Source organism: Rhinopithecus bieti, unplaced genomic scaffold (assembly GCF_001698545.2).
Source record: "Rhinopithecus bieti isolate Rb0 unplaced genomic scaffold, ASM169854v2 scaffold_65646, whole genome shotgun sequence".
In the NCBI taxonomy this organism is placed as follows: Eukaryota; Metazoa; Chordata; class Mammalia; order Primates; family Cercopithecidae; genus Rhinopithecus; species Rhinopithecus bieti.
The window spans coordinates 117,619-129,713 of NW_016825020.1; the positions used below are offsets into that span (position 1 = coordinate 117,619).

Below are 12,095 nucleotides of genomic sequence, written 5' to 3' on the forward strand. Positions count from 1 at the left end.
GGTGTGGGAGGTGCTGAACCTTTTCTGGCCATGAACCATTATAAAATCCCAACATATATACTGAAAATACTGAAACTGCTTTGAAAATTTGGAATTTCTGATACCTCCAGTGGGCCGAGAGACACGGTGGGTAAAGGATGTGGGCAGCAGCAGGGAAGACAACAGACACGAGGCGGCGGCTGTGGCCGGGCTGGACTGTGCTGGGGTTTGTTGTGACGGCCACTCGGTGACCTGGTGGTCCCTATGCAATAGCAGCTGCCTGTGGGGAAGAAGGGCAGCCCAGCCAGCTGGTTCTCCCGGGACACCAGCAGATCCACACCCTGGGCACCTCCGTGTTTGGTCTTTTTTTCCCCCTGTGTGAAAGAAGAAACAGCATGACCCTTTCTCAGGCTGGCTCACTCAGACACATGGGGACAAACCCTGGACAGCCATGCCAGAGAGAGGCCTTTGGCCCCAGAGCTAAAAGCACCAGAGAAAATCAAATGCTTCCTACTCAGCGTGACCCAACTTTTCTAGCGTGCTATGGCCCCACCACCTCCTGCAGTACCCACACCATCACCACTGCTTTCTCTTCCAACAGTGATCTGTATTCTTAGTTTCATTATTTTCTTTTGATTGGTATGACACTATATAAAATTTTCATTTGAGAGTTTCTCAATTGTATCTAGTTATATAGCACAGTTTGGAAACTTGTCTGAGACTGACTTTATCAATAATCTAACCGACAAAGATCATATCCATGTGTATGTGGTTAGATATTTTTATTTAATTGACTAACCCAGGACAATTTCAGTGATGCAAATTGTATGCCCTCTGGTTCAGCTGAAACAGTCCTGGACTTTCAAAAACCTTGAATAAGTCTCCCACTGTTGTATAAATTGGACAATTTAGGAATTTTAAACTTTAGATGATCATTTGGTTCCATTTTATTTCATTTTATTTTGTTAATGCAAACAGGACTTAAATGAACTTTGATCTCTGTTTTAAAGATTATTAAAAAAAATTGTATATCTATACATACAGCTCTTGAGGACTTAGCTTTCACTACACTACAGGATATGATCTCCATGTAGTCCATATAAACCTGCAGACTGATTTTCCAGAGTGCTCGATACTGTTCATTACATCTCCATTAGGGCTGAAAAGAATGACCTACATTTCTCTATACAGCTGTGTTGCTTTTGATGTTGTGTTATTGTGCACAGAAGTGTGTGCACTGAGGCTCTGCGTGTGGTCCGTATGGAAAGCCTGGTAGCCCTGCGAGTTAAGTACTGCTTCCATTCATTGTTTACGCTGGAATTTTTCTCCCCATGGAATGTAAGTAAAACTTAGTGTTTGTCACCAATAAATGGTAATACTAAATTTTTTTTGTTAATTTATTCTCAAATGCCACTACTGCTAGGTTGGTCCCCTCCCAACTTGCCCCTATCCTTTTTTTATTTTTAAGAAAAAACTTTGTAATGCTTGTGATTCCATCTGGGCAAAAATCTGAAGATCTGAAATAACTTTATATCAAACCATTGATCAATAAACAGCTACTAATGAAGTGTTTGGTCCTGTTGAGCAGTAACTAAAATAAGGGAAGATGTGAGTAAGGGGATGTAAGCTCATCGTTGGGGACTAGGGCCAGCCCCTGCGGGAAGCGTTGCTGCCTCTCGGGCATGTTGGGTACCTGGATGTGGGGACTTGTGCCCCGTCCAGACCTGACATTGCTACCCAAAGAAATGACCCCAAGGAGCTGAGGGGAGACTGCCAGACACTTCCCAGGGCACCCTCTTCTCTCACCATAGTGAGTACTGAGGAGGACATGCGTTCCAGCCTGGTTGAGGGGTGGGCTAGTTGGTTTTCGTTTCTTAATTTTAGAAGAAGTGGAAGAAGATTGTAAAGGTTTCACTATACATCCGGCCGATGACTGTACTGCCAGAATAACTGAAAGTGATCAGAAGGTTATGGAAAACGCGAAGGGCAGGAGGAAATGCAACATTTTGAGGATAAAAGCAATGAAAGGAGAAAAAGTGTCTTTACATCTTTAGAAACAACAAAAAAAGGATTCATGGACCTGTAACTCACATCACAACCCTCCCCCAGACTGAAGGTTCTTCGAGCAGCTGAGCCTGGGGCCCTGACTTGATGCACTTTTGCAGGGAGTGTACGTGGTGGCAGTGACACTGGAAGCCGACCAGTGTGATCTTTTGTGTCTCTGACTTGTTTATAAAAACTCATTCTGGGCAGAAGGGGTGGCCTGAGGCAACTTTGGTAACACACTCAAATTAATTGAGCATTAAGTTAAAAATATTACAGTAAAAAAATTATAGTTCAAGAACAGAGTAAGTTTTTCTTCTTTTTTTAATTTTTATTTTTTGAGACAGAGTCTGGCTCTGTCGCCCAGGCTGGAGTGCAGTGGTGAGATCTCAAATCACTGCAACCTCCTCCTCCTGGGTTTAGGCAATTCTTTTGCCTCAGCCTCCCTCCCCAAGTAGCTGGGATCACAGGCACGTGCCACTGTGCTTGGCCAATTTTTGTATTTTTAGTAGAGATGGGATTTCACCATGTTGGCCAGGCTGGTCGTGAACTGACCTCAAGTGATCTGGTCACCTTGGCCTCCCAAAGTGCTGGGATTACAGGGGTGAGCCACTGCGCCTGGCCTAATGAGTTTTTCCATGAGTAGCTTCGCATAGTAAGACGTTACAATATAGCTTTTTTTTTTTTTCCCTTTTTGAGACAATATCTTGCTCTGTCATCCAGGCTGGGGTGCAGTGGCCTCAAGCGATCCTCCTGCCTTGACCTCCCAGAGTGTTGGGATTACAGGTGTGAGCCACTGCGCCCAGCAGTATATAGCCTTCCTTTACTACATTCTTTTTTTTTTAAAAGACAGGGTCCTGTTGTCACCCACAATGGAGTGTAGTGGCATGATCACAGCTCAGTGCAGCCTTGACTGGGCTCAGGTGATCCTCCCACCTCAGTTTCCTGAGTAGCTGGGACTACAGGCACATGACACCATTCCTGGCTATTTTTTTTTTTTTAAGAGAGAGAGTCTCACTACATTGCCCAGGCCGGTCCAACTGGGTTCAAGAGATCCTGTCATCTCAGCCTCCCAAAGTGCAGGTGTAAGTCACTGCACCTAGTCCTTTCTTTAACTTTTAAAATTTTATTTCAAAACATTCTACTGAAATTATGGTCTCCTCCTGGCTCCCTCTCTCTTCGAAATTTAGATATTCCCACCCCCCCAAGTCAGGGAGTGAACATGGCGTCCAGTCTGTGGACCCCATGCAGATCTCGCCAGCTTTCCCAACAGTATCTTGTCCTTTCCGGGTCCAGGGTCCCTGTCAAGAGGTGTGTGTTTCCTTTAGTTTTCTCCTGTCTGCGTCAGTCCTCTCGGCTTCTGTGTTTCATGTCCTAGTGGGGTGAAATCTCCAGGCCTCTCTGTAGTACACCCTCAGCCTGGGTCTGGCTGACGGTGACCAAACCTAGGCAGCACTTTTGTGGCAGGAAAGCCACAGGAATTATGCTGCACTCTTCTCTGTATGTCACTCCAGGGGCACAGTTTGTTAACGTTGGTGACACAGGCAGATGGCTCCACTGTCAGGTCACGCTATGTCTCCTGTTAATCAAGGAGTATTTTGTGGGGAGACATCCTTGAAGCACATGACCAGCCTGTTCCTCTTCAAACCTCTACCCTCCATCCTTGTCCTTCATTGACAACTCCCATCTGAATCCACCACCACTGCCCATCCATGAGCCTCCATGTCCACTGTTTCCTCTGCCGACACCCCACCCGTGTGTGAAGCCTTCCCTCCCCATTGATTTGTTATGTCAGCTAATGGACTCCTAGTTTGGGTCGCAATCCATTGCAACCATTTATTTGATGTTCATATAACCTCAAATTTGGACATCAGAAGACCTGTCAAAGTGACTTTTGTGTCCTTTTAGCATGTTTAAAAAATTGTGGTAGGTAAGACAGAAAATTTACTATCCTATTAACTACTATTTTTTTTTTTAAACAGCATCTCAATCTGTCATCCAGGCTGGAGTGTAGTGGTGTGATCCTGGCTCACTGCAACCTTGATCTCCTGGGCTTTCCTCCTACCTCAGCCTCCTGAGTAGCCGGGACTACAGGTGTGCACATCCATGCCCAGCTACTTTTTTTATTTTTAGTACAGTTGAGGTCTGGCTCTGCTGCCCAGACTAACCACTTTTAAGTGTACAGTTTATTCATAATGTGTAGCCACCACAATCCAACTCCGTAACTCTTTTCATTTTGTAAAACTGAAACTGTCCCCATGAAACACGAACTCCCCTTTCCATGCTCCCTCTGGCCTCTGGAAACCACCACTTGTCTATGATTTTCATTCTAGGAACCTCCTGTAAATGGAATCAGACAGTATCTGCCCTTCTGTGGCTGGTTTATCTTACACAGCCTAATGTCCTTAAGGTTTATCCATGCTGTAATATGTCAGTTTCCTTCCTTTGTTAAGGCTAATATTCCATTCTGTGTATTTATTCCACGTTTTGCTTATCAATACATTGTCAGTAGACACTTGGGGTCGGATACGGTGACTCACACCTGTAATCCCAGCACTCCAGATCACCTGAGATCAGGAGTTCAAGACCAGCCTGCGTGCGGGAGGCTGAGGCAGGAGAATGGCGTGAACCTGAAAGACGGAGCTTGCAGTGAGCTGAGACCCGGCCACTGCACTCCAGCCTGGGCAACAGAGCGAGACTCCATCTCAAAAAAAAATAATAATAATTAAAAGGCACTTGGGTTGCTTCCACATGTGAATATTGGTATACAAAATCTTTGAGACCCTGGTTTCAACTCTGGGGTATGTACCCAGAAGTGGAATTGCTGCATATAATTTTTTTTTTTTTTTTCTGAGACGTGGTCTCCCTTTGCTGCCCAGGCTGGGGTCAGTGGCGCCATCTCGGCTCACTGCAACCTCCACCTCCCAGGGTCAAGTGATCCTCCTGTCTCAGCCTCCCAAGTACCTGGGATTACAGAGGCCCACCGCCACACCTGGCTAATTTTTGTATTTTTAGTAGAGACAGGGTTTCCCCATGTTGGCCAGGCTGGTTTTGAACTCCTGACCTCAAGTGATCTGCCCGCCTCGGCCTCCCAAAATGCTGAGATTACAGGCATGACCCACCATGCCTGGCCTGATTCAGCCATTTTTCTAAGGAGCCCTGGTTCCCTTTAGTAGAAGACAGCATTTAGAAACCAAGATCTGGATGCTCTGAGGGCTTACTGCTACTGGGGTGTTGTTTCTAGACCCCTGTAATGGACAGGAAATCTGTGTGTATATATATCTATCTACACAGATCTGTCTGTATGCATTTGTATACTCCGGGTTCTTTGTATCCTTCCGCCTCTGTGTTCTTAGTGCATTCTCCAACACTGAGATTGTCTCTCTCTTGGATCCTAGTCATCAGGGCAGACAAGCCTGGGACTCGGTCACTTCCCACATTGGCATTGTTTTTTTCCAGAAAGTGGGTGGTGACTGCATTGTTATGACTTTGTCCTCACGGTCATTAAAGGGAAAATTTAATGGGTAATGCTTATTTCCTCATAGCTGTATTTTCTTGAGTTTGTTGTTCTTGTAGCATCCTCCTGATTATTTTTTCCTGAAGTATCTTAATGCGAATCGTAGACAAAAACTCACCTGTAAGTATTTTCACCCATAGCTGGGTATTTTTCTGGTCTTCAGGCCTTCTTAAGCCAGAGTAATGTGGCTTAGGTCTTAGAAACAAGTATCACTTCTGAATCTAGGTTTCCTTCTAGGGCTCACTGAGCTATTGTTAAGTGGCTTTGCTGGGTGAATGCTCAGTGACAGACACCACAGTCTCGATCCCTCCTGTTAGGAGGACACCTGGGATTGGTGTGATCAACAGGAAAAGATACTGGCCTTTCCCAAAAGCATGATGCTGCTGCTTGCTTTTATAGGGATCAGTGTGAGTTCAGTAGAATCGGATCATCCCAGGAAGCAAACCTGAGGCCCGAGAGGTCTGGCTTTGTTTGCACGTAACATGTCAGAAGCATCCACTGGCCGGGCACGGTGGCTCATCCCTGTATTCCCCGCCTTTTGGGAAGCCACGGTGAGTGGACTGCTTGAGCCCAGGAGTTTGAAACCAGCCTGAGCAACATAGAGACCCCCTTCTCTACAAAACAAACAAAAAACTAGCCCGGCCTGGTATCATGGCAGTACTGTGGGCTTGTAGTCCTAGCTACTTGGGAGGCTGACGTGGAAGAATCACTTGAGCCCAAAGTCCGGGCTGCAGTGAGCTGAGATCACGCTACTGCAACTACAGCCTGGGGGTCAAGAGACCCGGCCTCAATAAAAAGCAGTATTCATCACTACGTCTGGTTTAAGGGCTTAAATGTCTGTGTGCAAGTCTTAAAAACAAAACTTACTTGAAATTCCAAATCCATAAATACTGGATTTGTCACGCACTTAATCAGAGCAGGATTGGCAGAGGGAAGACTGGAGGAGTTGGCCATTGTTCTTAAATAGGACTTTTAAAGAGATACGTTGTTTTAAGAAGCAATGGCTAACTCAAAGATAGGAGGTGGGAGTTTGTTGTCTAGAGGCAGCATAGCCATTTTCTTGGATTTTTTGGTAAACTTTTCCTATGGTGCTGAGTTATTGGAATTTGTTACTTTGTGTGCTGTACTGACGTATTTAATGTATGTATACAAAGCATGTAAGTACAGCATGTGAAACTAGGCTGTAGGACATTCTCCTCAGACTTTGTAATTTAAATGGCATCCCAATTTTCACTAGCAAAAACTATAGGAGATTTGTACTGCTTTATTATGTGCTTCTAACCTAAGTTTAATATTTAAAAAATGCATTCATCCGGCCAGGTGCAGTGGCTCACACCTGCAGTCAGGAGTTCAAGACCACCAGCCTAGCCAACATGATGGAACCCCTTCTCTACTAAAAAGTAGCCGGGCATGGTAGTGGGCACCTATAATCCCAGCTACTGGGGAGGCCAAGGTTGCAGTGAACTGAGACTTCACCATGGCACTCCAGCCTTGGCGACAAGAGTGAAACTCTGTCTCAAAAACAACAAAAAAAATCCTTCATCCACACATTCTTTTACAGTCACTGAAACCTACAGACATCAGGTCTGCAATGACAACAGTAAAGCAGTCTATTTATAGTAGTAATTTTGTTTTTTGAGACAGAGTTTCTCTCCTCCCCCAGGCTGGAGTTTAATAGCACAATCTCAGCTCACTGCAACTTCTGCCTCCCAGGTTCAAGCGATTCTCCTGCCTCAGCCTCCCGAGTAGCTGTCATTACAGGTGTGTGCCAGGTTAATTTTGTATTTTTAGTAGAGACAGAGTTTTATCATGTTGGCCAGACTGATCTCAAACTCCTAGCCTCAGGTAACGCCCGTCTTGGCCTCCCAAAGCGTGGGATTATAGGTGTGAGCCACCATGTCCAGCCAGTAATTTTTAAAATTATTTTTTGTTTGGGACTTTTTGGAGACAGGATCCCTGTCACCCAGGCTCAGACCAGTGTGATCACAGCTGACTGCAGCCTTGACTTCCCAGGCTCAGGCCGATCTTCCTGCCTCAGCCTACTCAGTAGCTGGGACTACAGGCATGTGCCATTATGCCCAGCTAATTATAAACGTTTTTTTTTGTAGAGATGTAGTCTCACTGTGTATCCAGGCTGGTCTCAAACTCTTGAGGTCAAGCAATCCTCCCACCTTGGGCTCCTAGAGTGCTAGGAGGCATGGGTCACCGTGCCTGGCCTAAGATGGTTTTTTAATTTAAAAGTAGATTATGAAAAGTTCGGAAGTTGCCTACAAGCCCCGTATCCAATCACAAATCTTGGCGTATCTTCCACCCTTCCCTAGGCAGCTCTACCACGACCTTACCTACAGTGCACACACTGGCTCCATCAGTTCAGGTGAATGTTGAGGTGTGCCCGGAGCTCTGATTTTTGAGGTGTGCCTGGAGCTCTGATTCTGCTTGGTCCCCAGAGCTTGATGGGGCACAGGCAGGATCAGGCGACAGCCCCTTCTTCTCTTCAGAGCTGGGCTGCTCCGGTCTGGCTGGTGGTTGTCCCCACTCCTTAGAATGCAGTAGCGGCTTCACTAGGAGTCTCTTTCTGACCCTGGATGGATTAGCAAGCAGCTGATGCCCCTTTCGAATAAGGATCTCTGCTAAGGGTCTATCAGCATCCTGTGTGTCACTTGTTCAGACTGTGTTCTTTGTAGTATTTGCCTTTTTCAGTCTATTTATTATGGCTGCCAAAAGACCTCCCAAGGCAGATGGTCTAAGATTCTCTGTAGTTTGGAAGTCACTTGGCCCTTTTGCTCTGCTAACCTCTGATGGGTGTCTGTTCTGTATGCAGAGAATATGCGCCCCTGGTGGGTGGTTGAAAATGTGCCGGCAGCTTTGTAATGTGTGCCTGAAAAGTCTGAGTCTTAGTAAGTTTCTTCCCTGGTTCCTTGGATTTATGAACAAGAACAATGTAAACACGGTTGAAGGCTGAATCAAACTTCGGCTAAGAAAACTGGAAATGCTTAGAACTTTTGCAGCCCAGGGACCACACTGTTTTTGGCCCAGCGAGGCCCACAGTTCCCAGGGTGATGATGCTCGTGGGCCCTAATTACCACAGTTGATCTTTTTTCTGCCACCTCTTGCACAAAAGCAAAGCTGCCAGAGTTTCAATCCCGACGTTATCCAGCTTTGTGATTCGGTAAGTTTCTGTACTTCTCAGGAATAAAGAGTGCGAACCTGTTTGATTCTCACATCAAAGACTGCATGAATGGTATTTAGGTACTGTTTTGGGGTAGGGGTCATTGAGGGGAAAGAAGCCGCACACTAGAAAAATGAACTACTTTAGAACAACAAGACTAATTAGGCAAAAAGCAATGAATCAAGAAAACAAACATCATGTGGTATTCCAGGCTGAGCACATGTTTATCTTCTACAATGAGAAGCCATTAATGACAACAGAGAGGAGGGGGAGGTCAGCAGCAGGGAGTTTCTGACACAGGAAAGTGGATACACATGAATCCTGAAAGGTGACCTTGCAAAGTGGAAGTCAGGGCCCTAAACACCAGCAGGACAGGCCAGTAGGGATAGGAGCCCATCTGCCCAGGAACACCAGAATGGAGAGGCCCCAGTGGGAGCCCTAGCAGCCTACCTGAAGAACTGTTGTGGTTCACAAGAGCCAGGGCTGTAAAAAGAACATCCAGGGGCATGTAATACCCAGGATGACAAAGCTAATAAAAGTCCAGAAAAACCACCACGAGAAAGGATCCAAACACAACACACGTTAAAATGGGGAATGCCTTTGAGCAACTGATGAAATACGAGAGGCAAACTCGATTCTATTTGACCTTATGAACATTCGTTCTCTCTGGAGGGATGCAGAAGTCAAGACATGGGGAGGGGAAATGTAATCTTTGCACACTGCTTGACACAGCACTAAGCCCACTTTACACTGTCATAGAAAGTATTTATCAGCTTCAGCTTTTAAAAGGGAACTACAGATAATGCACAGAAAACTGGAAATACCATCTCCTTTAACAATGTGAAAGTGAAAGCAGAACCCACCAGTTAGCAAGCCTGAGAGGCAGAGGGTGGGGACATACCTTCGTTGTCAATGCTCAGGATTCAAGAGACATTGAGAAAGATGATTAAATATTTTTAAAAAACAAAATGCTATTACAGATGCTCAACTTACGATGGGGGTCACATCCTGATAAGCTCACCATAAACTGAAAATATCGTAAGTTAAAGTGCTTTTAACACACTTAACCGACCTACTATCCTAGCTTTAGTCTGTCCTACTTCAAACACGCTCAGAACACTTACATTCACCTACAGTTGGGCAAAATCACCTAACACAAAGCCAATTTAATAATGAAGAGTTGAGGCCAAGCCAGTAATCCCAGCACTTTGGGAGAGTCAGGTAGGCGGCTCACTTGAGGTCAGGAGTTCGAGACCAGCGTGGCCAACATGGTGAAAACCCATCTCTAGTAAAAATACAAAAATTATCTGGGTGTGGTGGAGGGCATCTGTAATCCCAGCTACCTGAGAGGCTGAGGCAGGAGAATCGCTTGAAACCGGGAGGCAGAGGTTGCAGTGAGCCAAGATCGCGCCACTGAACCCCAGCCTAAGTGACAACAGCGAAACTATGTCCAAAAAAAGAAAAAAGTATTGAATATTTCATGTATTAAATACTGTACTGAAGGTGAAAAACAGAGTGGTCATATGGGTACTTAACAGTTTCTGCTGAGGATGTGTCACCTTTTATCATAAAGTGAAAAAGCCCCTGGAACTTGAAACATTTTAAGCCAGGGACCACACTTTAAAAACTGGACAGTAGGAGTAGTAATGTAAACTAAATCCTTAATTTCATAGCAAGGGATTAACAGTTGTCTTAGGCCAGGTGCAGTGGCTCACGCCTGTAATCCCAGCATTTTGGGAGGCCGAGGTGGGTGGATTACCTGAGGTCAGGAGTTCAGGACCAGCCTGGCCAATGTGGTGAAATCCCATCTCTACTAAAAATACAAAAATTTGCTGGGCATATTAGTGGGTGCCTGTAATCCCCAGCTATTCATGAGGCTGAGGCAGGAGAATAATTTGACCGGGGCAGAGGTTGCAGTGAGCCAGAATCATGCCACTGCACTCTAGCCTGGGTGATGGAGAAAGACTCCATCTCAAAAAAAAAAAAAAAAAAAAAAAGACACCTATTAAGATGAATGTAATGGTGAAGAATTAAGGAAGAAACCCATAGGAGAACTATGGACAGCACTAGTTGAAAGTGGTGCCTCCAACAGCGAAAGTAGGGGTAAGGTAGAAACTTGTTGCTCAGTTATAATCCTTGTTTATTATGACAACTTTACCACATGTGCTGTGGCTCACGTCTGTAATCCAAGCACTTTGGGAGGCTAAGGTGGGAAGATTGCTTGAGGCTAGAAGTTTGAGACCAGCCTGGGCAATGTAGCAAGGCCCTGTCTTTATTAAAAATAAGTAAACCCGGCTCAGCTGGACTTGGTGGCTCATGCCTGTAATCCCAGCACTTCGGGAGGCTGAGGCAGATGAATCATCTGAGGTCAGGACTTTGAGACCAGCCTGACCAACATGGTAAAACCCCGTCTCTACTAAAAATACAAAAAATTAGCTGGGTGTGTGGTGTGCACCTGTAGTCCCAGCTACTTGGGAGGCTGAGACAGGAGAATCACTTGAACCCAGGAGGTAGAGTTGCAGTGAGCCGAGATCACGCCACTGCACTACAGCCTGGGTGGGAGAGTGAAACTGTCTCAAAAACAAACAAAAAAATAAAGTAAATTGGAAAGCAGCTATGCTCGTCACTGTACCACCAACATGGCCAACATGATGAAACCCTGTCTCTACTAAAAATACAAAAATTAGCCAGGCACGGTGGCAGGTGCCTGTAATCCCAGCTACTCAGGAGGCTGAGGCAGGAGAATTGCTTGAAACCTGGAGGCAGAGGTTGCAGTGAGCTAAGATTGCACCACTGTACACCAGCCTAGGCCGGAGAGCGAGGCTCCCACTCAACAACAACAAAAAAGTTAAATTAAAAAAGAAAAAAATGAATTTTACCACATGTATGTAATAGCCTGATTAAATGCCAATCTGATTATGCCTCAGAAATAAAGAAAAATACAATTTTTGCTTATCAAAATGGCAACCAAAGAAATAATGCCCAGTGTAGGTAAAGGTGTGTTAAAGAAATTGACATGAACTTTGCACAAGAAAATTGGCTCAGTAATTCCACCTTCAGGAAATAAAGATTGATGGATAAAGATGTTCATCTCAAGAGTTGTCTACAAAATAAGAAAACCTGGCCGGGCGCGGTGGCTCAAGCCTGTAATCCCAGCACTTTGGGAGGCCGAGACGGGTGGATCACAAGGTCAGGAGATCGAGACCATCCTGGCTAACCCGGTGAAACCCCCATCTCTACTAAAAAATACCAAAAAAACTAGCCGGGCGTGGTGGTGGGCGCCTGTAGTCCCAGCTGCTCGGGAGGCTGAGGCAGGAAAATGGCGTGAGCCGAGATCCGGCCACTGCACTCCAGCCTGGGCGACAGAGCGAGACTCCCGTCTCAAAA

The 12,095-nt window shown here is 45.5% G+C and overlaps 1 protein-coding gene across 4 annotated transcripts in view; it reads left to right on the forward strand.

Annotated features, from left to right (window-relative positions):
* Positions 1-1,546, forward strand: part of STAU1 (staufen double-stranded RNA binding protein 1) — a 66,662-nt gene extending 65,116 nt beyond the window's left edge. For all 4 annotated transcript variants that reach the window (XM_017862759.1, XM_017862761.1, XM_017862766.1 and 1 more), the window contains one exon: positions 2-1,546. In XM_017862759.1, coding sequence (XP_017718248.1) covers positions 2-17 — 16 coding nt within the window. In that variant the 3' untranslated portion in view covers positions 18-1,546. The remainder of the gene's footprint in view (position 1) is intronic.
* Positions 1,547-12,095: the final 10,549 nt, after the last annotated feature.